Source organism: Amphibalanus amphitrite, unplaced genomic scaffold (assembly GCF_019059575.1).
Source record: "Amphibalanus amphitrite isolate SeventyFive unplaced genomic scaffold, NRLGWU_Aamphi_draft 000191F_arrow, whole genome shotgun sequence".
Taxonomy (NCBI): Eukaryota; Metazoa; Arthropoda; class Thecostraca; order Balanomorpha; family Balanidae; genus Amphibalanus; species Amphibalanus amphitrite.
The window spans coordinates 797,041-824,264 of record NW_024881686.1 but is presented as its reverse complement, the minus strand read 5'-3'; the positions used below and the strand labels follow the sequence as shown (position 1 = coordinate 824,264).

Genomic DNA, 27,224 nt, shown 5'->3' with positions numbered 1-27,224 from the left:
CCGATCATGACTCGTACGCGACTATCTGCCTCTGGTATACAGTATCAGAAACGGAAACCGAGACCGCTGAGACGACTTTCTCGGATCTTCCTTTTTTGGTAAGACTGGACCAGGTGACTAAAGCTGTATCGGATAAAAGTCCTCAGCAAATGGGCATTGGTTTGACACACCTATCTTAGAAATGAAAGACGTGCTTCTGAGAAATATTGTCATAACCAGGCTGAATGGAAAAAGCTCAGCGTGACCTTCACGAGCGAGTTTGTTTGTAGCATATCGAGACGAGGAAAATTCCTCTCGCGGGACAGTGCCGCCTGGTCCAGCTGCAGGCCCAGTGCCGCTGATCGTATCTCGCCGCCGCTCAGTTTCCGCCCCAGCCGGCCGGTGGACCCGCTCGGCGGTCTCTGTCTCAGTTGGACAGTGTCGCTGTGTGCAGCCCCGGGTTCCTCAGTTGGACAGTGTCTCTGTGTGCAGCCCCGGGTTCCTCAGTCGGACAGTGTCTCTGTGTGCAGCCCCGGGGTCTGTGACGCCCGCCCCGTGCTCAGCCCGCCCGGCCGCGTGTGTCGCAGTGTTACGCACGCTTCCTGTCCCGGCTCCGTCCGGCGCGTGGCGAGCTCTGTATCGGCAGCTGTGTGACTGCAGCGCGCCGGTATCGGCTCCCGGCGGCTAACGCGGCGCAGCTCGGACCGGAAGGGAGCCGGCACCGCGCGGCTGTCCGGGGGTCGGACGGAGTCGGCGGTGACTGTGCGTGTGAATCAGAGTCAGTCCGTGTGGGGACGACTCAGAGTGGAGCTACGCAGTGGGCTGAGGCTGAGTGGAGGACCGGCCGGTGGTGGAGGTCGTGCCGGCTGTCGGAGCCTCATTGGAAGTCAGGCGTGTGACACGGGGTCTACGAGCGATGCAGTGCTGCAGCGTTGGACCCGCCGTGCTGCTAACCCTGCTCCTGGTCGGGGACGTCGTCACCAGTGAGTACCCTCTTAGCGTCGACATATCTATCTCACTGTGCTCATTTTGTCACTCTTTGTGCCATGTTTGCTGTATTAAAACACTTTTTCACAGCCTCTCGTCATCAGTACAAAGCTTTTGAAAAGTAATGCGTGTAAATTGCTTTTTATTGACTTACTGTGACCCCTACGGTACCCCACTCACCGTGTTCTCTTTTCCTGCAGGTGCCGCCGTCTGGAAGCACTCGTGCGAGCGGCCGAACATCACCAACGGCAGAGTGGTGACGGTGAGGACGCCGCGCAAGTCGGCAACGGGACACATGTTCAAGTACAGGTGCCGCAGGGGCTACCGCCGGCTCGGCAACATGTACAACATCTGCCTGCGCGGCCGCTGGGTCCTCGAGCACCCCTTCTGCGCACGTGAGTCGACTTTCTAAGGTGTCACTTCACTTGTATGTCTGGGCTGTACCAAGTGTATGTATGTACGTGCTTACGAATAGGATAACATACTGCTATCGAGCGGGATGTGCGCTGTCCAGTGCACTCAGCCTGCTATCATTACGGCTAGCCTGCTATCATTACGTTATCATTACGAGACATATGTCTAGATCTAACTCTGTAGATCCTGGGAGTCTGACAATGTGAGTCTGACTCTGTGGCTGTGGGTGGGGGCCTGTCCGATTCTCTGAGATGATAGAGCCTTCCATTGCTCCCACCATCATGTCTGTTCGGTCTCCGCTGCAGGACGGGGCTGTGCCGCGCTGGCGGCGCCGGCCGGCGGCTCGGCTCGCCAGTCTGTCCAGGGTGACGTCACCACGTTCCAGTGTGACCCGGGGTACCGGCTGACCGGGGACGCCTCCCTGCACTGCAACGGCCGACGGTGGAACGGCACCGCGCCCGCCTGTGAAGGTGAGTACGGTCACAGAGCTCAGAGGAGCACTCAGAGAGGGCACATACACCTCCACCGCGCCTTACTGCACAGATGAGTACAGTCACTGCGAGCTAAGAGAATCCTTTGGAGCGGGGACGCATTCTCCTCTTCTGCGCCTTTCTGTGAGGGTGAGTACAGTCACTGACCGATCTCAGAGGAGCTCCCGTCAGAGCTCTCTGGCAGAGGGGACTGAGAGGGACGGAGGTCACTCTCTACCTCGCCACACGGCTGAGATCGCACGGCCGGCGGCGCATTCACTTTGATCCCGGCGGCTATCAGTGCAGCTCGCCCGCCGTTTGACGGAGCCGGAGACCGGCCCGTCTCATCACTGACTTTGACGGAACTCGGCTTTGACCGGTCAACCATCAGCTTTGCTAGCCGATCGGCGGAGGCAATCTCTGAAACAGCACCGGTCAATCGTCTTTGTCAACTGCCAGCGACGGCAGATGGAACGTTTTATTTGTTTAAATTCTGCTTAATTTGTTCAAGGTCAAACATCGAAACTAAACTGTGGTGTTTCTATCACATCACCCAACATTGACGGTGTCTTAGAACATTTCTGAAATGCATTTATATCACATCTGTGGCAGTAAGCTCACATATTCTGTGTTTAGCCGGAATATCGTAACTGACTAGGCCGAAGTTCCTAGCATCTGTCGCATCAGTCGGAAGTCATATGTGTCCACCATTGATCTCTCGTGTCAGTTGCGTCTTTTGTGATCAGCGACACACGAACGGGCTCGCTACTTTATATATTGTCGGTGTCAGCCGTGTTTAAAGCGTTTCAGTGTCAGTCTCGTCTCAGCTGTGTCAGTGTCAGTGTCGCCGTGTCAGTCGGACGTGTCTGTTCGTCGTGTGTCAGCCGTGTCCGTGTCAGTGTCAGCTGTGTCCGTGTCAGCCGTGTCTGTGTCAGTGTCAGCCGTGTCAGCCGTGTCAGCGGCGCGCCGCGGCTGACAGCGATAGATCGACCGGGCTCCGAGCGACGCCGACACCGTCACCGAAGCGTGTAACGAACCTCGCCCGTTCTGCGTGGTCGCAGGGGACGGGGGACGGGGGGGGCGGCACCGACTCATAATTCCGGATAAGCGCCCGAGAGGAGGGTCCGGAGGGAGGCCGGTCGCTGCCGCCGGCACCGAACGCATTGAGTGTTCCCGGTACTCACCGACAGAGTGTCTGACATTCTACAGTTTACATCAGCATGCAATCGTATTTAAAGGAAGGGTGCCACCTTCCGAAATTTTTGTTCTATGAATCTATTTTACTTATTTGAATTTTTAGACGTGGTTAGCGCGTCCACAATATACAAAAAACCGAAACATTGCATTTAATACATTGGCCAAAAAAAAGATCGTTGTTTATATCACCACTACAACTCAAGGTCGTTTGATGTGGCAGCTAGGACGGCTGGCATATCCTGTTGTCATGGCAACATATCATTCTGCCATTTGCATTGATGGCGCAACTGAGACAAAAAGATGAACAAATAAAAAGGAAGAAGATAACATGATTTGAACTAAGTTGTAGTAAGTAAGTTGAACTAAGTAAGATACGTCAAAAGAACGTCAAATAAGTCGAGTAAAGGTTTTTCCTTTACAATGCTTAAGAGATCTATGGAACCCTTCACCCTTCATGCAACTTACTAGAAAAACTTCCCAATTAAAATTTTAAAACTTAAGTGTATACCATAAAGAAAAAATATACCCTTTCAAAATGATAAAACATGCTTCAAAAGTATAACTTTTATACATACCTTTGCTGATTTCATGTTTTATAAAATACCCTTAACACGACGAGGAAATAGTGCTGAAGATTTTTGCCTGCCCGAATGCTGGCAGCAAAACTCGCAAATGATAACTTCACGTGCGGATTCAATGCTGACCGTCTCGAGCATAGGTAAGTGAAGCCGGTTTTTAGGTTCATGTGAGGCTAATCTTGTAAAAACTGCGTTGTGTCCAAAAGGTGGCACCCTTCCTTTAAAATGCCCGGATATGATTGCAAAAATACCCATGGAGGCTGGATGGGCGGGTTATACATTGCTCTTCCCTTGCCTGTGGGGGAAGAGGCGAGCAGGTCCTGTTCTTTTTACTAATAGTGTAGAAACGGTTATTACGTTAGTGTAAACATTTTAGATCCGAGGAAAGCAAGAATGCAAGAAAGAAGTTTTAGTCTTAGTTACATGAAGTGCATGGTCAAGTACCTATTTTCTCGTGCTGATCGGCACACACCGTATGGGCCTTTGCATGCAACTGAATGGGGCATGCTAAACCGAAATCCATCTCTTTGTAGATACCTAATCTACGTGAGCGATCCATGCTTCCCTGTTGGGTCAATACCGCCGGAGCACTCCAATATTCCGCTCCCAAAGCGAACGGGAAATCCGCGACGCTCTGTGACCCTCTCGACAAAGATTACTGGTCCAAGTACACCATCACCTAAGCACCGGTGCCGGTTATATAATGTAATGCCCAACCTCGCCGAGATACGTTCAGAGGCAAGATTGCGCCTTTCAATGTGGCAAAGAGTGTCGTTAAAACATAGGCATTAGGCAGCTCTTCCCCGTCGCTAAGCTGGCCGCGGTGCGCTCTCAGAGCCTTTCCATAAATTTAGGCTCGTTCTGTGAAGCATCGGGGTGTTAACCCGCGAGTTGCTGGGGGGGGGGGCGTTAAACGCCCCCACTTTTTTCGCCGGACCATAGCATAGAAATGGCGCGCTGCGGCGCGCCAAATTTTGGGTACCTGTAGGGAATTGATTGAAGTTTATTGTGACAAAGTTTCAAAAAAATCGGTCGGAAAATTTTTGAGATATCGAGGTTTTAGTGACGTCATGATTTCTGAGTTTTCGACCAAAAACGGCATATGTTCAAAAAATCATATAGGTAAAATCACAGAATAGACATACAGACATGCTGTAAACGCCATTAGAATGCCAATACCATGAACAATCAAATGGCTATCTTCGATTATTGATTATCGTTCCGCATTTTCCAAAATCTTGAACTGAATCTTGACAATTTCTCGTGACTACTTCACGACCATGATACATGAATTTCTTAAATTGAATTTTTTTTAGCCAAACACGTACACATATGATAACATGAATGTCACCATCGTGTTCTACGGCCCAAATTACCCATAAAACATGCGTCATAGGCTGCGAATAACAGTTTTGATTTTCGGGGATATGTGCCTACCCGGTTGACCTGACCTTGACCCTGACCTATGCTTGACTGACCCCTACATGAAACTGACACTCTTGTAGTCCTTATATGCTGGATTGTGCACCGTTTTGACAGAGTTTCTGACGAGAGGCGCCCATTGCGAAGTCCTGAAGTCCATGCTACTGAAAGCCCGATTTCAGGTGTTTGACCTGACCTTGACCCGACCTGTGACCTCAAAATTCAACTTTAAAGTACTCATCTGAAGCGTCTCGTCGCGTTCTTTCGTTTGCCGCCTCGTGCGTTTCGCTGCGCCTATTGGTTCTCGGCTATCGGCTGGGGGCGTTTAACGCCCCCCCCCCCCCCCCAGCAAACGGTGGGTGGCGAAATACCCCAGCAACTGCCGGGTTAACTTGGTTTCACGTATCCCATGTCTTGTGGCAAGTAGTGTTCATTACACGTTTCCTGACAGGATAAAGGACGTTTGTTACCATATTCCCCGTACTTTCTGATAAGAGGTGTGGCGCACCACTTCCTTTCTGATTTGACTTCCAGGAAAGGACCAAACAAAAGAGCAAGACGTATGTAGGGTGAATAGGTCAAAAACGCCCCCATTAAGCGCGAAGCCTTCTGACACTCAACCCAACCCAGATTACTCAGACCTTTGGGCACCATCATGTAGCTCATTCTTTTTACTACGCTTTGAGACCAAGAAAAGACACTTGCGTGTGGTATTTAACCCCCCAAAAAGGTTTCCGCATACCCTTACAAAAGGGCGTTTTGCCCCACACCCTGGGTAATACGCCCACACCCATGTGCAAAGCGCCCCCACCCCATCCATCAACAGAAAATGATGAACATGGCAGAACTTGACGTCATTCTGACATCATTTGTGGTCAACCTATCATAGCCTTTGGAATAAAATGTTGTTGCAATGTGTAAAATGGATGCCCGAAGGAGTCCTGAAAGTTTGGTGACGATATCTGCAGTCGTTTAGGATATATCAGCAAAAAAGGACATGGAGAGGCCTTTTTGGCCCCGACCTACAGGGCGCTACCCTGCACTCTCACCACCGTGCAAAACGCCCCCCTTTCAGAAAACTGGGGGCGTCTTGCCCCATGCATCGAGTAGGCGTCTTTCCCCATCCACTCCATTTCCGGTCAACAAAATATTGACAAAAAACGCGCCACTAACGCCGCAGCATAATAAATTCAACAGAATGACAATAAAACGCAGTTTTGAGTGATGTGCACAATAGCAAGTTTTGTGATATAAAGAAGGCATCAAAAGCTTAGGAATCTTCTGTAAAAACAACAAAAACAACACCCAAAACCAACATCAGCATCTACCCACGCTGCTCCTCAAGACGCAGAACCGGAAATAGAGAACTACGTAAACAAGCAGCTGACTGTTCTGAAAGACAGGATAAAACACCTATCCGTCGATAAGATCTACGATTTTTTTAGGGGAGGCGTTTAACCCTGGGGTGCGTTTTCCCCACAGTTACCCTACGATGTCCAGTGCATCGATTGCCAATCGCCAGTTTAGGAGTGTTCTACGTGTAGGGGTGTTAGCAATGACCTCTTTCTCTGGACGTTTGTGTGCTCATTTCTGCGTGTGCCTGTTTGTGAGTTGTGACCCTGTTTGCCGGGCTGAGGTGCAGACCCTGTCAGAGCGGCGGTGACGGCGTTCAGTTGCCAGCCCTCCGGTCCGGTCCGTTCTGTCTCGTAAAAACTGCGTGCTGTCGCAATCAGCCGTCTCGCGCGGCCGCTGAGAGCCGACTAACTAAATAGCCACTCCGGCTGGCGGCGGAAAGGCACGGTATCGGACCGCCGCGCCGCGGGTGGCGGCTCCCTGAACTGTGTGGTCCCCGGTCCAGGGTCCCTAAACATGGGACGGCGGTGGCAGCTCCCGGAATGGTGAGCTGTGCTCAGGGTCCTTGGACCCTGAGCGGAGTGTGAGAGAGGGAGCTTTACCCCGATGTCTGTGGTCCCTAAAGTAATGGGCGGGGAGTCGGGGAGGCACGCCGTCGCTCTTTGTTGTCCCTGAAAGGTTGATGGCTGTCTCAGAATACCAGAAGGCTCAGCTCAGTAAGGTGGACATCGATGGACGGTGGTTGGTGGTCAGGAATACGTTCGATAATTACACATGAAGATGTTTTTGGCGAAGCGATAGATACCAAGCGATTTTTAAACTGAATTGTGTTGTATTGAATCTGTATTTTTATTCCAAACATGCCTTCTGCACTAACTACCTTCATATTTGTAAGGTTTCGTAGTATTCCTTAAATATGAAAATGGTTTTGGCAGCGATTGCTGGCTGTGATTTTAAATTGCGTCAGCTAATTTCAGAAAACGATCGTTCTGTTCGAATCTATATTGGCAATCTAGGAGAAAATGATGAATGTCAAACTAACTAACGAGGCGTAAAATGCACGCGCTACGAAAGGCACTTAAAATTTCATCATAGTTTGCAAATCCTTTGGTAATCCTCATCAGGCTGGCAAAGCTGACAGAGCTTTCGACATTATTAGGCATCAGCTTTTATGGATGTCTCGACTTTATGCTCGGATTAGACTCGATTCAGCCCGGCCTCGAGGCGTCTTTGGAGGTGTTCGCGTTAGTCCCGGCCGGCCGGCGGGCCCGGTAGTGAGACGTTCATATGATTCGTCTCCACGGGGCTCTGCACAGGTGCGGGGACCAATCGGCCCTACCGCCCGCGGCGCCGGCCCCCGGCCACAGCCATTACCCGGCGACCGGCGGCGCACCGACCGTCCGACCGCCCTCCGGGGCACACCAATCTCACGCAGTTTCGCGCCATAGAGTGCGACAGTTTCGGCGAAACTCGAGACTGCCTTAGCGAGCGGCGAGCTCGACTAACGTCGCTGTGCCGCCGACCCGCAGAAACTCGGTCAACTTGGAGAAAGGCTCCACGCACCAAGGCACCGGACCCATATGTAGTTGGACAGGAGGTGTTCAGGCGAGCCTTTTTTGTCGTGTAGCAATTTTCCGGACCTCAGTCTCAGCTGGACAAGTTGAGGCTTTGTTTCGATGATGCACGGCAATCTTTGTCTATCCCTTCCGGTCGGTTCCTGTAGTAAAAAATCCCACACATTATCGCGTCTCTGACCCCAGTACACCCAGCGCACTGCGCTCGGCCGTCCCGGGGGGCCGCCAGTGCGCCGTGAGTCGGTACCGGTGGGCCGGCCCCGCCGCCGGCACCCGATGGCGGCTGCTCTCAGCTCGTTGCCGTGTCGAGTCGACGCCCTGCCGGCGGAATCCTAAGGCGGCCGGAGCGGCAGGAGAGCCGCCGCTGCACGGCCGGCGCCGCGGTCGGATATCAGACCATCTGAAACGACCCGCAGCCGAGAAACGCCGACCACGCAGCCAGACCAAAGGGGAATTAGACCGGGCTCGGATTGGCCAGATAGGATGGGTTTCGCTGAGGGCGCCGATGTTGGGCGAGGCTGCGGGCTCCAGCCGAAAAAGACGTGGAAATCAATTATTTCGGAAATGGAGGTAGCGCCTATCGGTTGAAATTTTCCTCTTGATTGCCTACTTTAAGTTTAACAATACGAATAATTGCCGAAAGTGTAATTTTCAATCAATGCTGGCTCGTATACCTATGATGCGTGCCTAACTTCTTAAATGCTAATTATGTAGGTATGCGTACGAGTGTAAAAAAAAAATAACGGGCGCTAATGCGGTGTCGTGACTGTTGTTTTTATTGGCTTCTACAGCTGCGACGAATGATGGTCGATGGAACATGATTTTTGAATGTCTTATTGATTCACAAATTAGTTCAAAAGTTGTGCGCGTAAATTACATCAGGGAAGCTGCTGAGATTAGCTGTTGATTAGTGTGAGAGAGCTTTTGATAAGGTTATGCGCTGATGAGTGCGAGATTTTGCGACAGTCTCGAAGTCTGACTGATTGGTCTGAGGGACGGTGCTTTGGGTGGAAGGTGATCCTACTCACCGTTCTCAACTCACGGAGGGCAGGTCGGCTCTTACATCCCGGTACCGAGATGGTATGCCTATATTATAAATTAATATTTTTATGTGTGTAAAATGTTTTTACTGCAAGTAAAATTTCATATATTTTCGGACGCCGCGAGGGCCGGAGGAGCATTCGCCCCGATGGCACCCCTAGATCCGTCAGTAAAGAAGGACGACATGAATATATCTCGTCTGCTGGCTGCCGGTCACAATACCTACTTCAGCTCTATTATGGCTATTGGCTATTTATGGCTATAGCTCCTTATATAGCCTGTATTCTGGCTACTGTCTGTATCCGGTGACCCATGACCTCGGTCACTGCCCGGACCCTGTGACCTGACCTCCGTCACTGATCGGACTCTGTGACCTGACCCGGTCACTGGTCTCACCACCCGCATACAGTGACCTGACAGGACCCGCCAGCCGATTCGTTCTCTGTATCGCGACGCACCAATCAGTTACTCAGCCTCAGCGAGCAGTAATCACACAACAGCTCGGTGCCCGGGACCTGCTATCAGACCTACATTGTTCCGCGAGATTGCGGAGGCAAACTTGGCGCACAACAATCCATTCTGGATCGCAGTGCAACTCCCGATGGGAGCACTGGGCGCGAGCGATGCATACCCGTAGTTCGCTGGGTAAGCAAGGGCTTTGCGCATCAGGAATAGTCAATCGAGTCAGTTGGTTGAAGCACTCTAAACAGTAGGGCAATGGACCCGATGTATCCCGGGAATAGTACGCAGACTGGTAGGCATTGATATGTATTGCTTGTTAACATAATAATGTCTTATTTGGTACGTCGCTAGTAACCAACCTTATAGGTGAAATTGCAAGAATGCTGTAGGTATTGATTGGTGTGCTGTCGCCATCCTTCGAAGCATTTGTAGTTCACAAGTATATAACTACCTATATAGGCACTCGGAACATGGCTGGTGTTTTCAATGGTCACTGGTCAATGATCGGTCACTCGCCGTTCATACAATATCCATCCATGGTCGAACAAGAACCACAGTGTGGTCTGGTGGGAGCCCATACTCAATCATTCAACGGCAGCTACCGCCTGTGTTGTAAGAACCGCTCGGCCCTCCAGAAGACAAATTGATCTCTAATAATGCATCGCACCATGCACTTCGAAGTGCGACAAATGAATCAGGAAGTGGAGCTCTCGCTCAAGGAATGACCTGTTCCAGAAATGGACTGTTCTCATCGTGAATCGGTAGTGAGGCTGAGCTGGCCGCTCTCTGCCGCTGAGGTCATGGCGTGAGAAGTCCTCCGAGACTCGCAGGTGCTAGAGAAACCCCACATTAACCAAACAGTTCCAGGCCATCAGATCAGGCGAACTACTGGCAACTTGTGATGCAGGCGCAGCAATATGGGAGAATGAGAAGAAACATAAATAGGTATCGGTCAGGTCACAGACCAATGAACAGGTGTAGGTAATGTGTTTGTTCCCGTTTCAGCATATGTATACGCTGGTTTCGCTATGTTTCGGAGAAGCTTTGGTGTAACTTTTGTAATTTAAACGTTTATAATCGGGGCTGTGTGCTATTTATAGGTTGTTAATACCTACATAAGTAAATTTCTTGTCATTTAAATTTAGGCATCAATATTGCGCATTATGTATTTGACGTCTGACGGTTCTCTTCAGTGGAGCCCAGGGAGTGCTAGTTTGTTCCTAATGATTTAGTTAGGTATCCTGTTTTGAGCTATCTTCATAATACACCAAACAAATAATTTCCGTAGCATTGTCATGACCACAATGCCTTCCGCGGGGCCTTTGCCTTCGGTGGACCAGTGTCCGTATTATTTCCCCGTCCAGTGGTCTTTGTCCGTGTATTTCTGCGGCACCGAGTGTAGTGTTTGCGCCGCCAGGGCCCGGTTCTCTCGTGTGGACGCCGGCCGCGGACGGCGGTGGGGGGTCGGAGCGACTCTTCTCGGCTCGACTTCCGGCGGCGGCCGCCACTTCCGGCTGTGTCCGCTTCTGGCACCGGCCGCGCCGCCGCCGCCATCCGCTCTGTGAGTACAGCGCCGTCCGATCGGTGGCAATGTTCAGACGTTTTGTGGTTTGATTACCAATTGTGTGATTGTGAACAGACAAAAGGATTGTTATTAGAAGACCGTACATTAGTGCGCCGCAATTGACAAGCAAACTTATCTAAAAAGAATTGTTTTAATGCATGTCTTCTTGCCCAACCATCATTCGCCTCAGCCATGAGCCTTCAGCGCACGGTAGCAGCTTTGTTGTCATTACTGATATATTTTCGCAGTAATGGTATTTTATTACTCCCTCGATCATTGTCAGACGACATCACTCTTCATTGTCCGTGCGCCTCGACTCCGTTTCACTGGCACTCCGCAGTCCGCAGAGTCCCGACACAAATACTGCCCCACCTTCGGCAGAGGCGCCGTGCAACAGATGCCCCCACCGAGCCAAACATCAATCATGGATCGGTTCGAAGTCGGCCGACGGTCTCAGGCTCCATTTATTTTCCGTCTGCCCTTCCCTCGTCATTCTATTTCAGAAGACATAAGATTACTCGCGCATATAGGCGAGAAAAAGATTGCCAGTACCCTCTCAATGCTTCCAAGTTATGTAGGTAATAATTTCAGTTGTATGAATTCCTCATGTCTGTCTGAATTTTAAAGGTATACATAGGTCGATGCGATACATTTCAGGGGGTCATTAGCTACTCAAGCAGTGTTGCACCTGCAAACACCCCGTTTGAGGTATGTACCAGTGCAGTGGCTGCGGGGAGGTGAACACCGACCCAATAGGTACAGATCCTACTCAGTGTCCATCTCTACCCTCTCTCTCTCTCTCTCTCTCTCTCTCTCTCTCTCTCTCTCTCTCTCTCTCTCTCTCTCTCTCTCTCTCTCTCTCTCTCTCTCTCTCTCTCTCTCTCCCCCTCCCCTCCCTCTCTCCCACGTAACTTCTGTCCCTCTCTATCTCCTCTCTCCCTCTCTCTCTCTCCCACGTCACCTCCAGTCCCCACTGTCCCCGGAGACGCCGTGCGACAGGCACAATCTCCGCGCCGACAAACTAAGCCCCCTAATTAGCTCTCTTGCATTGCCTTGTCCTACTAATGGCCTATTGATCACATATTGGTTCAGGGTGAGGGAGAGTGGCCTCATCCCGGCACCGGCTCCCGGCAAATACGAGGCGCCCGCTAAATTAGGAACCACGCAAATTAAACGATCCGAAATAGAAAACCATCTGCCATGTTGTCAACCTGACGCATCATTGTTTTTCTTTGCATTTGGAAGACGTAATTGATTTCTTCATAGTTTGCTTTATCATAGAAAATACCACTAAAATATGTCTTGCACTGGTGCCTGCTGACGTAACTATCTGATGCGTGCCGCAGATTCGGACGCGGTTCGGGTGTTCGCGCTGAAGGCTGACAGCTCGGCGCCGTCGGGTCACCTGCGGGCCGCGCTGCGGGGCAAGGATGGGGCCACCAGTGGAGACTGGACGGAGACGGTTGTGCCTCTGCCCGCCTTCGACGAACCAATAGAGGTCAGTACCGAAACGGGGACGTCAGCTGCCTGCACTACACTCAATACCCTGGTGATCTTCAGAGCACTGCGACTTTGCGTGATGCATACTGTCGGGACATATGTAATGATCAAGTGACATTCTGCAATAGTTACGTATCCCTGCCCTCCCTGTTCCGCTGTTCTCAGACGGTGCGTTCTAGAGTTGCAAAATTTCCCTACCGCACTGCCGGCATGCCGGTAATTTTTCACTACCGCAGGTTTTTTCGTGGTATCTGGCATGTCTTGCCGGTAGCATGCCGGTATTTTTGATTTTGCACACAAAAAAAATTATCAGCATATGATTCAAACTTTGGACACTAAGAGGCTATTGAATTGTAATAACAGCAATCTTAGCCACTGCAAAATACATTTTGTGGTAAAAGTTCCATATGCCGTATTAAAATTACGGCCAAATTACCGGTATGCCGGTAATTTGGCGGTTTTTTTTGCTTGGGGCGTGGTAGCATGCCGGTATCCCAGAAAATTTTTGTGGGGCGGGGCGGTGCCGGTAGCAGCCCATTGGGAAAACTTTGCAACTCTAGTGCGTTCCCTGTCCCGGTTACAGGTGACCTCAGTCACTACCTTCCCGGCTCCACGTCGTCCTACCCCGTCCCGCCGTCGATATACCGTGCCACCGCATATAGCAGCCGCTGGTCCGAGAAACCCCCGCCGCCGCCGCTCCGCTGTGAATGCGTCTGATTCAGAGCGACGGTGGTCGCTCTGGGTCTGGGCGCTCTCCCTGCCGTCCGCTATATACTCGTCGTCGATCGACGCTCTGCGGCATTGGAGCCGCTCGCCGCTCGCTCCGTCCATCCAGCGCGGTAATACCCGGCTCCCATTCAGGCCGAGTCGGCCGCCGAAATTGACAGACGGCTGCCACGCTCCGACCGCCCCAGTGAGCCGGGCAGATTTGTCAGCTCGCTAGCTCGCGCCGCCGGTAGAGACACCGCGAGCGCAGTTTTAGTTGTTTGCTAGAGGACGCTCTGTAACTTTTCCTCGGCTCTCTGGGTGTTTGTTCGGCAGCGCTCGAGAGGCCATCTTCTGATAGACATTCATTGGGCCGCGCTGTTGGCGGTCATCGATTGTGCTGAGAGTGCGAGCACAATGCGCCGCTGCTGCCCAATGGTGCGCCGTATCTGTGCCCTTTGTGGCGACATCGGCTGTGCTCGTCGCGTCCAAGGGGGACGCTGCTGCCAAGGGGCGCCGCTCATAGCATAAAGGTCGTGATAAGTGCCACAAGGGGCACTGTGTGGGACGATATGGACCGGAATATGAACACAGCACTCAATTCGCTTGATATAGGCATCCATTAGACTATTCGTATGCATGGGGTATGCTATATTTTTTTTCTACAAATGTTTTTAATCTTCTTACTGCACGTGTACCAAATTTCCAGTAAAACAGCCAATTTAAGAGGTACTCGCAGGCTTGCAGAGCACTGTTTGCATAAGGTCTGGGCTGACTACTGAGCATATCAAAGCAGAATAAAAAGTTAGGCTGTGCGCTCCACTAAGTTCTTTCATCGAACTTTTTCGTCGTAAAGCTGCGGTAACTACCAAAGACCCATCCACCAACGATCAGACCATAGCAACAGCACATGGCTAACATATTCATCGCTTTGAGTTAACGCATGCAACGCTAAGAATATCAAGGAGCGGAAAGTGGACAGTCATTCCGATTGGATTATTGTCCAATACTTGGCTGCAAGTATACCTACTCACAACATATTATGTTTTTTGTAATCCTAACTTTTGCCTCAACGCCTTTTCCTATTGAAAATACACAAAAGATATGAGGTATTTCGTGTCGCCTCCCTGTTATCGTGTTCTACAAACACCGAGGCATGTCCGTGTATCAGTAGCAGCAGAGGACGTATCACTGGGTAAACAAGATCCCGAGTGGCGGGCACCCATCTCCGGGCCCCATTTATCAGGCCCCCTATAAAGAAGCGGCGCGCGGCGCTCGGTGACAGGTTCACTCCCCTGTTTACTGGATGGTCGCCGCTGTTTGCCGGCGGCACGCTGCCACCGCGCCAATGGTCGGCAGACCATCGCCAGAACGACTCCTTCGTCTGCGGTGGTCGCAGGCCACCAAACCACCCGGAACCACAGACCAACCAGCCCTCGGCAGCCAGCACTCAGCACCCGGCCCTCGGCAGTCAGCACTCAGCACCCAACCCTCGGCGTCCAGCCCTCGGCAGTCAGCAATCATCCCTGCCTATATAATCATCCCTCACCACCCAGCCTGCAGCATCCAGCCCCCGATTCCTGCAGCTCCACAACTTTCGACTCCCGCTGTTCGGCAGTTTTCAGTCACATCAGCTCCCTGCAGTTTCCACAGCTCAGTCTCCTTAGCTCCCGCAGTTCACAGTCTGCTCAGTACCGCAGCTTTCAGGCTCCACGGCTCTCACAGCTCCACAGCCCTCAGTCTTTCCAGATCCCTTAGTACCTCGGCTCTCGCAGATCATGCAGCTCTCAGTCTCTGCAGTACCCGCAGCCCTCAGTCTGTTCAATACCGCAGCCCTCAGTTTGTTCTGTACCGCAGCCCTCAGTTTGTTCTGTACCGCAGCTCTCAGTCACTGGCTCTCGCAGCTCTCAGTCTCCTTTACCGCAGCTCTCAACTCTGGCAGCTCTCAGTCGCTGTAGTTACCGCAGCTCTCAGTCTTCGCCGTTACCGCAGCTCTCAGTCTCTGAAGTTTCCACATCTCTCAGTCTCATTCACTTCGGCTCACGCAGCTCCTAAGCTCCCGGATTCCGCGGCTCGTCAATACCCGCGGCTCCATACCGCTCTCAGTCCCCTTGGCTTCCGCAGCTTCTCAGTACCGCAGCGCTCAGTATCCTCAGTACCGCAGCTCTCAGTCTACTCAGTACCGCAGCTCTCAGTCTACTCAGCTCCCGCAGCTCCCAGTCTCACCTCTCGGCGGCCCCTCAGCCTTTCGGCCGGCTGGTGCCGCCGGTGCCGCTGTATCGAGCGGCTCAGTGGAGCGGCGCGGCGCGATTCCACGGCCGTCCAGAGGCCCGCAGACGACCGGTTTCACACCCGCTCGTCAGGGCCCGCAGCGCACCGTTCCGCACGAGGCCCAACCGCCGATCCAGGGTAGTCCGAGGTGGGCATGTATTGTAAGCCACAGGGACCACTGACCGCAACGTATTGTCACCTACAGCAGACTGCGTTACAGGAGTCGATGAACTTGCCCGCTGCAATTAAGATTAGTAGAGATATAAGTTCGTGTTTGATATCTAAGTTGTACACGGTTGTGTGTTCACGTTTATTATTTATTTCGGGGGAACTTGTATCATACGTCAGTTCCAGCTGCAGAATTCACAGGAGGATGCTGGCAGCTGCTCTGCTTTGAGAAGGATCAAGGAATCCTATGTGGTCGTCGCGGGCGGCCCCTCACATCACCGAAGTAATTAATATCCAATCCACATGCCAAAGTTGCCACCTTATGCCACTGACCTCTTTTTTTTATAAATTTTGTCCGAACCTTTTGATGGGAAGGATTCACAAGGACAGAGCCACCGCTAAGCGAAGCTTGTTGCGATGACCCTGCCCTCTACCCTCCGATCGCGCAATTCCAGTTCTATGGCTAGAATTTAGTTCTAGAATTTAGAGTCCAAAGTTTAACGTGCGCACAAAGCCGCGCACGGCCGGTCCCCTCGCTGACTTCGCCTGGCTACGGCCTGCCACCAACCGCAACCATACCTGTCAGGAGGCCCATAAATGTCGAGCGCCCGTCGCGCTTCGAACCCGGACTGTTATAACCGGGAACGCGTGCTCTCACCACGCGGAGTCCAACGCTCTAAACAACTGAGCTACGGGACCGGCAAACCTCCGATCCCTAATTGGGTTAGAGAGTTTCATCTGCAGTTCACCTGTTTCTTGCAGTCATGTCTCTATTTTATCTGCTGGGCTAAGACGAAACGTCAAGATAATAATAATTCCGTTTCAGTTCGCTAACGTCAAACAGTTTATATATCAAGGTTGGAAAATATCGATCTCGATAGACGTTGCAGAAAAATGCCCCTCTGTGTTCACTACTGGACATACTGGAGCAGTAAGTACAAACCTGCTTCTGAGAAATTCTGCAGTGAGAGATGATGCTTACTGCACAGCCCAATGAGTTAACCAGCGTATAAACAATGGAGCATTTGAAGCTGCTTGGATTTTCGTTGAGAAGAGCTCTCGTACTTGTATGACTGCTAACGATGTAAGTTGAAAAAATGGATGTTGCTAATGACTGAAAACACGCTGCTGGTTCTAGTTAGGTCGCTTCGAAGATAATTACGCATACAATGAATTCGAGCCGTTGAACAGACTTTATTGCACGGCTGCACGCTTGTTTATTTTGTAGGATTTTTTCTTCTAATATTGATGTCTCTAAAACGGCAGTAAGCTCCGAGCCCGGAGTAGCTGTGCCTACCTTATAGTCGTATAACGACCGTTTACACGGCGCGTTTGATAGCGCGAACCCTTACACTCCAGGGTGGGGCGCATTCTCTGCTCAGTAAACGTCAACCACAAACCTTTCATCCAACATAATAGGCCACCCGGATGCTAGCGAGTGCCCATACGATGTTCTTGGCTCAAGGTAATCATTCTTGTGCCTCGCCCTCTCCCTGGTCCGTGAACGTTTTACAGAGCAGGCCTCTGTGGGCGGCGCCTGGGAACAGTGATTGGGAGTTACCTTGTATACGGTGTTAGAACGGTCAACCGTGTGCTTCTGTTTGTCCGTTTATGGCAGATGGCATACTTCACGAAACACACGGTGGATACGGATAGCGTTCAGCAATCACTGATGATGGATATCATGCATGTCGTAATCACTTAGGCTGTGATATCTCATCTTGTATTACCATTTTATACATGTTTTAGATCAGGTTAAACGTGTTGCTGCTTATGTTACGTAATCACTGACCCTGCTTTACAAACATGATTACCAATTTCACTTGACCACAGCCCTCTACCATCGTCCAAAAGCCGGAGGAAGGAATACTCGACAACCGAGAGTGATGACCTCTGCCGTTAGTCACGGTCCGTTATTAAAGGTCACGTTCTGGCCCCTGTGTCCCCAGATTGTAATCGAAGCGGGCCGCTCGGCCGGCCGAGGCGCCGCTGTCGAGCTCAGGGACGTCGCATTGATGCATGAAGACGAATGTGACGCGGTGGCGACGCCGTCGGAAGGCCAGGCCAGAGGTGAGCTATCACCTCCAGGGGGTGGGCTGCCGGGGCACGGGCATTGCGGTAAAGGTGGCTAGTGGGGGACCGGGGCTTCTAACTATGCCTATGTGTAAACAGGGAGGCCTGGGGGTTGCAGTGCCTTTTGTGGACTTCGGTACGCATTGTTTGCCTTGCACTTATCTCTTATATAGTCACCGATATGTGACTCAGTGCCGCTTAGCGGCAAGCCGCTAACACCTTTTGTGAAAGCATACCTATTTTGCGCCTTGACGTATAAATGTGTGCGTCACATTTTATTCCAACCATATGCTTCGATCTAATAAGTTGGGCTAGGCACTACGGGTTAGGATGTTTTGTAATCTCATTATAAAGACCTCACGCCTTGTTAGCCTTTGATGTAAATAAAACCACTCGAGCAGACGGAAGATAAACGCCTGCCGTTAAGCGGTGTTGTTTTGCGAAAACCCGTTCTATTTCACCCCTCTCTTATACCCTGGCACGGTATGCTTTGCTTTCTTTGTTCCACAGTTTGAAACAGCATGTTACAAAGTGATGAAAGGTATTCTTTCGTTTTATTTATCTCTGATGATAAATATATAGAATATAGATGTTCCATTACGAGTAACGTGAATTAAACCTATACATGTATTCAATGCACACTGGTCCCGTGTAGGGCGCTGGTAACAGGCCGCCGCTGGCCGAACTGACACAAATGTGACGCGCTGGGGGCGGTTCCCGGCGCGGCGGCCCTCTCCGCACGGATGCCCTGTGGAACCGCTGGGCGTAGCTCATTACTAAAGCTGTTGTATGTGCATTTCTGAGAGCTGCATAATGAACTTGCAGGCAAACATTGGGCCACGATGCGACAGGCAGCAGTTCCACCTCAGCTGTTAGAGCTAAAATGCAGTGGACACTCATGACGACCCTCGCATGGTCAACCTTTTTCCTTTTTTCATCTCTGTCTGACTGCCTGTCTGTCGGTCTCTCTCTCTCTCTCTCTCTCTCTCTCTCTCTCTCTCTCTCTCTCTCTCTCTCTCTCTCTCTCCGCGGCGCCAGCTGTCCGTACCAGACTGACCGGCCGTCCCCCCAGAGGCAGGCCGGGACTCCCCGGAGAGCGGCCGTCCTGCCGCACTCCTCTCGTCACCAGCGCCGCAGCTGGGCGCCTGCGACTATTGAGCGCGCCCGCACCACGCACAGCCACTGTCGGAGACTGGGACGCACCCGCCCCGCCCTGAGTGTGACACGGTCCTCAGCCGCCTCGCGCGGAGACTTGGGTGTCAGTTTTTCCCCGCCGCCGGACGAGAAAGCTGTCAGTAACAGTGAGCAGGAGTCAAAACGGAACGAAATCAGTGGGAAAAGTCCACAAACTCGCACTTATTGATTGCATATAAAGGAAGTCAAATCGGGGTCGTGGTATATTCTACCGATCAATATTGTGTTCAGTGTTCACCTATCTAACTTATAGGATAACATTCGAGCAATATTGCCCGAATGCTTACTTTAGGACGCATTAGTAAGATCATAGATAACATGAACGGCCTTGACATGAACTACATGAACTACTGGATGGGCCACTCGTTTTTGGCGCGAAAAATAAGAGGCCACTTTGGCCTCTCATTTTTAATGACGGATTTTTAATCAGTATTTTGAGAGGCGGATATCTCAGCAACCGCTGGGCCGATTCGCCTGCGGTCTTTTTTGTTGGGTAGCTCCATCCTTTCTGTCCCAAAATTCACTTATCGTGGTGCATTCAGGTGACCGTTGTGGCACGTGGCACGTGAAAAGTCGGGGTGTTCAAGTCGTTCTGCTGGAGTAACAATTTTGAGAGGCCTATATCTCAGTAACCACTGGGGCGATTGACTTCCGGTAACTTTTGTAGAGTAGCTGTATCCCTTCTTACAAACATCGGATACTCTTGGTGCACGTGAGTGACCCCCGCTGCACGTGCAAAGTGCAAAAAAAAAAAACAGAAGATGTGTTAAATTTGTTCCCATTACAGTAACTCAGCAACTACTGGGGCGATTTCGCTGAGACTTGGCGTGCAAGGCACCCACCGGGTAATGCATATCCGTATGTCATGGTTGGGGTGCTATTGCACGTGCGCACGTGCATGGGGCGTTTCCAGATCTCGAGAACGGCTGGGCCGATTGCGCTTAAATTTGGTACACGGTTAAGGACCGGTTATTAAGGTGCCGTGCAAAAGTCAGTTTGGACCCCGTTTGCACGTGTGCACGTGCAGGGTGCCGCTTCCAGATCTCGAGAACGGCTGGGCCGATTGCGCTCAAATTTGGCACCTTGCAAGAGACCAGTAAGTAGAGTGCCGTGCACCGGGGAGGTTGTAGCTCTGTGCGTGCTCACGTGCTCACGTGCACACCCCTCTGTCATATCTCAGGACCGGACTGATCGATTGCAATGAAATTTGGTGTGTGCTTGGATGCTGGGTGTGTATGAGTTTTCCCAAGTCGATGAATGTGACGTAATGCACGTGCGCACGTGCAGCGGTCGCCTTCAGATCTCGAGAACGGCTGGACCGATTGCACTCCAATTTGTCACACGATTAGATACCGGCGAGAAGGGTGCCTTGCGAAAGTCAGTTGGGACCCATACCGCTCCCACATCTGAAGAACGGCTGTGTCATTTGCGCTCAAATTTGGCACCTCGCAAGAGACCAGCAAGTAGAGTGCCGCGCACCGGGGAGGTTGTAGCTCTGCGCGTGCTCACGTGCTCACGTGCTCACCCATCTGTCATATCTCAGGAACGGACGGACCGATTCAACAATGAAATTTGGTGTGTGATTGGATGCTAACCGTGTATGAGTTTTTCTTCGTCGACACACCTTCAGCACACGGTCAGCATCCAATCACACACAAAATTTCATTGTTATCGGTCAGTCCGTTCCTGAGATGACAGATGGGTGTGCACGTGCGCACGTAAGCACACGCAGAGCTACAGGCTCCTCGGTGCACGGCACCCTATCTACTGGTCTCTTGCGATATGACAAATATGAGCGCAATCGACAAAGCCGTTCTTCGGGTGTGGGAGCGGCACCTTGCACGTGCGCACGTACAATATGGGTCCCAACTTACTTTCGCAAGGCACCCTTTTCGCCGGTCTCTAATCGTGTGACAAATTTGAGAGCAATCGTTCCAGCCGTTCTCGAGATCTGGAGACGACCCCTGCCCGTGCGCACGTGCATTACCTCACATTCATCGACTTAGGAAAACTCATACACATCCAGCATCCAATCACACACCAAATTTCATTGCAATCGGTCAGTCCGTTCCTGAGATATGACAGAGGGGTGTGCACATGAGCACGCGCAGAGCTACAACCTCCCCGGTGCACGGCATTCTACTTACTGGTCTCTTGCGAGGTGCCAAATTTGAGCGCAATCGGCCCAGCCGTTCTCGAGACCTGGAAGCGGCACCCTGCACGTGCGCACGTGCAATATGGGTTCCAACTGACTTTTGCATGGCACCCTTCTCACCGGTCTCTAATCGTGTACCAAATTTGAGCGCAATCGGTCCTGCCGTTCTCGAGATCTGGAAGCGACCCCTGCACGTGCGCACGTGCAATAGTACCCCAACCATGGCATACGGGTATGCATTACCCGGTGGGTGCCTTCATGCATGCCAAGTCTCAGCGAAATCGCCCCAGTAGTTGCTGAGTTACTGTAATGGGAACACATTTAACACCTCTTCTGTTTTTTGCACTTTGCACGTGCAGCGGGGGTCACTCACGTGCACCAAGAGTATCCGATGTTTGTTAGAAGGGATACAGCTACTCTACAAAAGTTACCGGAAGTCAATCGCCCCAGTGGTTACTGAGATATAGGCCTCTCAAAATTGTTACTCCAGCAGAACGACTTGAACACCCCGACTTTTCACGTGCCACGTGCCGCGACGGTCACCTGAATGCACCACGATAAGTGAATTGCGGGACAGAAAGGATGGAACTACCCAACGAAAAAGACCGCAGGCGAATCGGCCCAGCGGTTGCTGAGATATCAGCCTCTCAAAATACTGATTAAAAATCCGTCATTAAAAATAAGAGGCCAAAGTGGCCTCTTATTTTTTCCGCCAAAAACGAGTGTCCAGTCCAGGTACTTCATGTCTTCTATGGTAAGATGATAATGATATGATTAGGGTAAGTGAAGATGAAGAAGGTATGAGATAAAGAATGAAAAACGAGAACTGTATAACCCTGAATGAGGATACCTATAGTGCATTAGACAGCATAGGTATGGGGGCATTCCATGTCAACCGGGACAGCCAAAATCGGCCACCTCTGCGATTTTGTTCAAACTTGGTATACTTATTGGCTATTGGGTGAAACCTCTGAGAGTGAAAGGATTTTGTCATATGCCCTCGGGCTACAGAGATACAAGTCGCTAAACTTCTGCTTTTTGAGCAGATTTGGACGTGTATTGCAATCTTGAAAGATCTATAGCTTCAACATTTTTGAAGTTATTAATTTCAAACAAACTGAAACGTGTACATAAGGAGTTATGCTAGTAATATTTGACAATTTTTACATTTTTCGGTGATTTTGAATTTATTTTATTTTGAATTTATTTCTTAAAATGTAATTTGTGAAAAATGGGTACCCTTCGATTTTGCTCAAATTTAGATATTGTCTTCCACTACACGTAAGGCACAGGTGCTGAGAAAATTAGAGTGGGCCAACGATAACTTTGGATGATATAGCAACAAGTAGTGCAACGTAGCACGGGCGGTGGAAGGGGCCGATTTCGCTAACCCCACCAGTTTATCGCCAATAACTCACGACATAATTATTATATTAACGTTAAACTTTCAGTATCTGTCCAGAATCGAATTGCAAATCCTCCCGTGCAAAAAAAAAGGTAAATCGGTCCACAACTTTTCTAGTAATAGCGGTGTAAAGTCAAACATTCCTGTCGGAGCGGCTCGGCGGCCGGCGCCGGCCGTTGCCGCCTGAATGGTAGACTGTGCCGGCGCGGTACGGTTCCATCTTTGCACCGCGCTTCTTACCGCTGATTATGATCGATTTGTGTCAAATTTTGTGTGAAGGCTTAAAAATGTACAGGCAATCTAATGTTCAAATAAATACGAAAATCAACTGGTAAAATTAAATTATTAGGGTGCAAACACAATATGTGACTATGACGTTTCCCGCGTCGGCCGATCCCCGCCTCTGCCGGCGACATCTTACTCTTAGCAAGCCAGTGCCACTAACTGCCAAATTTATGGTAAGATTAACTAGAGATTCTCATAACACTACAAATGTCGTATAAAGGAAGAAATAGGAAAATCGGCCAGTATCTCTTAGAGCTATGGGCGTATAAACGCAAAATAGTCACTATAACAAATTTGATCACGTTTAACCTCATTTGATCTTGAATATACCTATTGATCTAGGACCATGAAATTGGCACACGATAAAGTTCCCCGCCTACAATTCAAATTCCGTTTTTTTTAATACATTTTTTGGCTAAACCGGGCTTTTCTCCCTAGCGCTGGGAGAGTCAGGCGTATTTTCTTTTTGCAACCAAAGAGAGGCGCTGCCCGGAGAATGCCCAATTTCATCATTAAAAACTGGCTTACGATGACCAGCTATCTTCGTGGCTTAGTAGTAAGTGTGCCGAGTGTACCAACCTCGAAATCTAAAGGTCGCTGGCTCGCAGCGGGTCAGCCTGAAGTGTTAAACACGCATTTGTTTTTTAAGTAGCATCTGGCCAGCCGGCAACTGTCGTGAGGGCTAATGTACGTATCTAGGTAGCATTTGGCCAGTCGGCAACTGCCGTGAGGGCTGTACATATTTACGCGTGTTAGATTAGGTCAGGTCACGTCAGGTCAGGTTGGGTTTGCTTTGGTTTGGGGTAGAAAGAAGCATCTCCGGGTAGCGCCTCTCCTTGGTTGCTAAAACGAAACACGCGAGTGCCAGACATTCCGAAGTCCAAAAGACAGTTACGTAGACGTCGGCCCATTCTGGATTTTTTATATGATGTAGCTAATTTATAGGAGAATAAAATATGTAAAAATCAGCAAAATCGAAAGGTACCCATTTTTCAGAAAATCAAAATTTATTTTTTGAATTTTAATTAAGTTCACTAATTAGTTAATTACGTCATTATTGTTATCCTCAAATTAAAGCCTGACCTATTCCCTCCATTGCACACTTTGTCTCGTGGTGATATGTCTAAAACTTCAATGGTTATGACGCTCCAAAGGTGATAATGTGCCTTGCCTAAGTCAATGTTTGATGACGTGTATCTCGGAAACGTGACGTCATATCTTGACAAAAATATGTCCCCATTCTTTTCACATATAGATGAGTAGTTTCACAAAGTTTCGCAAAAATCGGAGGAGGTGAGGTTCAAAATGATCATTTTTTGTCCCACTTGACGTGGAATTATGATGAAACAACAGGAGATCCGTGGGAAAAAAGAAGAAAACAAAGCGGAACGGAGCAAAAGTGAGTGATCAAAAATGACAGGAATAGTGGCATAACTGTGGAGGCCGGAGGGGCATGATAGAAATTGACAGAGAAAGAAAAAGGAATAAGAGCGGGTGAGAGCAAGAGCAAGAGAGAAAGAGAGGGAGAGAGAGAGAGAGAGAGAGAGAGAGAGAGAGGGGGAGAGAGTACCAGACAGACACATCTGTGTTTGGATTACGCAGACAATCCGAGTCCGGCGCCGGGTCCCGCGCTGAGTGCCTCATTGTCGACTCTCCTTTGAATTCTGGCCTGGAGGTGTATCGATTCTCCGGGCCGTGCGGCCGCCACGCCGCAGCACTCTCGCATCCGGACGACACCTGGACATTCTTGCACGAGACGGGAGCGCTCCTTGAAACTGGGCCCGGCTGCCGGCCGCATTCCGGCGTAATGTCCCCATAGTGGATGCGTAATTAATGGCGTCGCTCCTCAGGGAGACAGACGGATGTCTCGGCGCGCTGCAGTCGTCTCGAGAGCCTGCTTTCAGGTGGCGCAGCGACAGCCGTGTGATAAACGAGAAACCTTCACAGAGTGAAATGTTCTTAGTTCTTATCAATTCTGAGTATGCATCCACAGTGAATATAATATTCCCCCTTCAGGGCTCAGAAATAACGTCGCTTAGAATATTCTATTCGATGATTTTTTAGGCCCATTATGATGGTAGACTGGTAGAGTACCCAAAGCAATTGCTTATTAGTTTTGTTCTCTCATTCATATAACTACTTGATTTTATCGTTATTTCTAACCTGTCCTAGCTGTCCTAGCTGCATCCTTTTGTACAAATACTGATTACCGGACCGGGACAACCACTGCCTCACTTGAGGCTGCCACTATCAAATGTGGACCATCGTTCTTCGTGAAAATTATTTTATCACTAGCATTATGTGCCATCAATTTGACTGTTCATTCTTTATTGACAGGTACAGCCACACCTGACCTAGAGGGTGAGGACCCGCCAGCTTCTTGGCCCGGGCCACTGGACTCGTCTATCCAGGACGAGGCACCTCCCTCAGCAGGACCTCACTCCCCGCCGCAGAACACTCTGACTCCCGACCCGGCCCCCTCGGTGCCGGCCGCTCGGAGGCCGGTCGGGCTCACACCCCGCCGGCGGCTGCCGGGCGGCGTCACACACCGGCGGCGGCTGTCGATATCTCCGCGGCGCGGTGCCGTCACTCGGGTCCGCCGTCCCGGAGACACCGCGAGCCGCACCGAGAGCCCGTCTGTGGCGGCTCGTCCGCGTGCAATATCATCAGTGGCCGGGAGCGCTCATGGCGCCGGATCCGCGGCGTTTCCGGCGCGCCGGAGACGACCGCTGCCGCGTGGGAGAGGAGCGGAGACCGGACTGACGTCCCCCGCGGGAGGTGACGAGATTTCAGCGACGCCGCACGCGGCGGGTGGTCCGGTGGAGGGTGCTGAGAGAGGTGGTGATGGCCGTGTGGGTCAGGCCGGGGATCAGGATGGTGGTGGTGGCGATGTTGCGTCAGTGGTACCCGATAGTCGGGCGGAAGGTGCCATTGATGAGGGTGAAACCGTGGATTATGGCGATACTGGCTGTAATAACGGTAATGACTGCAGGAAGAGTGGAGGTGACTTTGAAGGGGATATATTTGGATCTAATGGAGCCTCACCGGCTGAAGGCGATGGTTGGGTAGAAATGGACCCAGAAGAGTATATGGATGAAGAGGACAGTGACCTCTCGATGCTTGAGGAAGAAATGCAATCGATCTCGACAACAATGGATGCAAATAAAGTATTTGACCGTACGTTAGAAGATTCCGATACAACCCCAATCATCTTTCCATCGGCAGACCCACGGTCGGAGGGAAATTCGGGGCACAAGAACTGTCTCGGTGATCTCCCAACGTTTTTGGTTCCTCCGAAAATAAACCCGATCAATACAATAAACCGTAACGACCATCCAACGTCGACCGCATCTCCAGATTTTACCGAGAAACGCGACGAAACCATCACTATAACCCTCGAACAAATGACAGTCACCGAAAACATCAACACCTCCAGTGAGAACAACGATCAACCATTCGACCCCGACCGGAGCAAATCCAGCGCCATCCTCCTCGGGACGCCAGCGGATCGAGAGGACGAGGGGCGGGGGCTCGCCGCCGGCGCCGACCTGCCCTTCTACATCGTGGTCGCGCTGGCGGCCGGCGGCTGTCTGCTGATCCTGGTCACGGTCTCGACGGTGGCCGTGAGTCGGCGGCGACGGGCGGCGACGCCCGCGCCGGTGGCGGGGTCCGTGTTCGAGCCGGAGCCGGGCGACAGGGGGCCAATCGCCGAGCTGATGCGTCAGAACCGGATGGACCACCAGGCGGTCGTGCCGGCGCCGGTCAGTCTGTGACCAAAGACTAGTGGTTTGATCAGTCTGTGACTAAAGACCAGCGGTTTTATCCGTATGTGACCAAAGACGAGTGGTCCAGTCTGTTACCAAAGACAAGTGCCGTACCGAGGGCTCGGCAACAGTGATATACACGTAGATCTGTACAGCGAGTGTGGCGTGGCATGCGGCGAGATATTATGGCATGTGCGTGTCTGCGTGCGTGTGCGTGGTGTGTGCTATGTCGCATGTGTTCCAGAATCCAGATAGCGACGTTCTGTCAGAGACCTGTTGAGATATGATTGCGAGCTTTTGGGGTGTAAAGGGTGTAAGTTTTCTTTTTTAAGAAGTGTATGCATAGCCCATAATCACTTTACAATAAATGCAGCAGTGCCAGCAGTGTGGATATTTGTGTAGAGTGTAACAGCTGTGCCGTGGATGGGTGCAAGTACACCGCCAAATCCAGGGTCTAATTTTGCACCGACCTCACTCAACTAAATATATTATAAGCATTTTTGGCATGTGCAGGTAAATCATTTTGTTAGATTAAAACCATTTGAATTGCTTCACGAAACATTAACCATAACCTTTATTTGGTTCATTCTTTGCGCTGCTCCTTTATTTTCGTTGCGCTTTTTTTTGGTCAGTGTTTTTTTTTACACACGCTGTTAGATATAC

The 27,224-nt window shown here is 50.8% G+C and overlaps 1 protein-coding gene across 2 annotated transcripts; it reads left to right on the top strand.

Annotated features, from left to right (window-relative positions):
- Positions 1-308: 308 nt before the first annotated feature.
- LOC122384479 lies at positions 309-26,952 on the top strand. Of its 2 annotated transcripts, none has more exons than XM_043371895.1 (7): positions 309-962; positions 1,167-1,361; positions 1,686-1,850; positions 10,895-11,038; positions 12,388-12,539; positions 17,635-17,755; positions 25,135-26,952. In XM_043371895.1, the coding sequence occupies exons 1-7, from the start codon at positions 896-898 to the stop codon at positions 26,568-26,570; spliced, it is 2,280 nt and encodes a 759-aa protein (XP_043227830.1). In that variant the 5' UTR covers positions 309-895; the 3' UTR covers positions 26,571-26,952. The 2 variants fall into 2 exon arrangements, with proteins under 2 accessions (XP_043227830.1, XP_043227829.1); XM_043371894.1 differs by having other exon boundaries at positions 407-962; positions 10,880-11,038; positions 25,135-26,950.
- Positions 26,953-27,224: the final 272 nt, after the last annotated feature.

Excerpts from the sequence above, each read along its gene's own strand:
- LOC122384479 (XM_043371894.1), top strand. The coding sequence starts at position 896 with ATGCAGTGCTGCAGCGTTGGACCCGCCGTGCTGCTAACCCTGCTCCTG. Across the intron at positions 1,362-1,685 it reads CGAGCACCCCTTCTGCGCAC|GACGGGGCTGTGCCGCGCTG; the intron begins GTGAGTCGACTT and ends TCTCCGCTGCAG. Across the intron at positions 11,039-12,387 it reads CCGCCGCCGCCATCCGCTCT|ATTCGGACGCGGTTCGGGTG; the intron begins GTGAGTACAGCG and ends TGCGTGCCGCAG.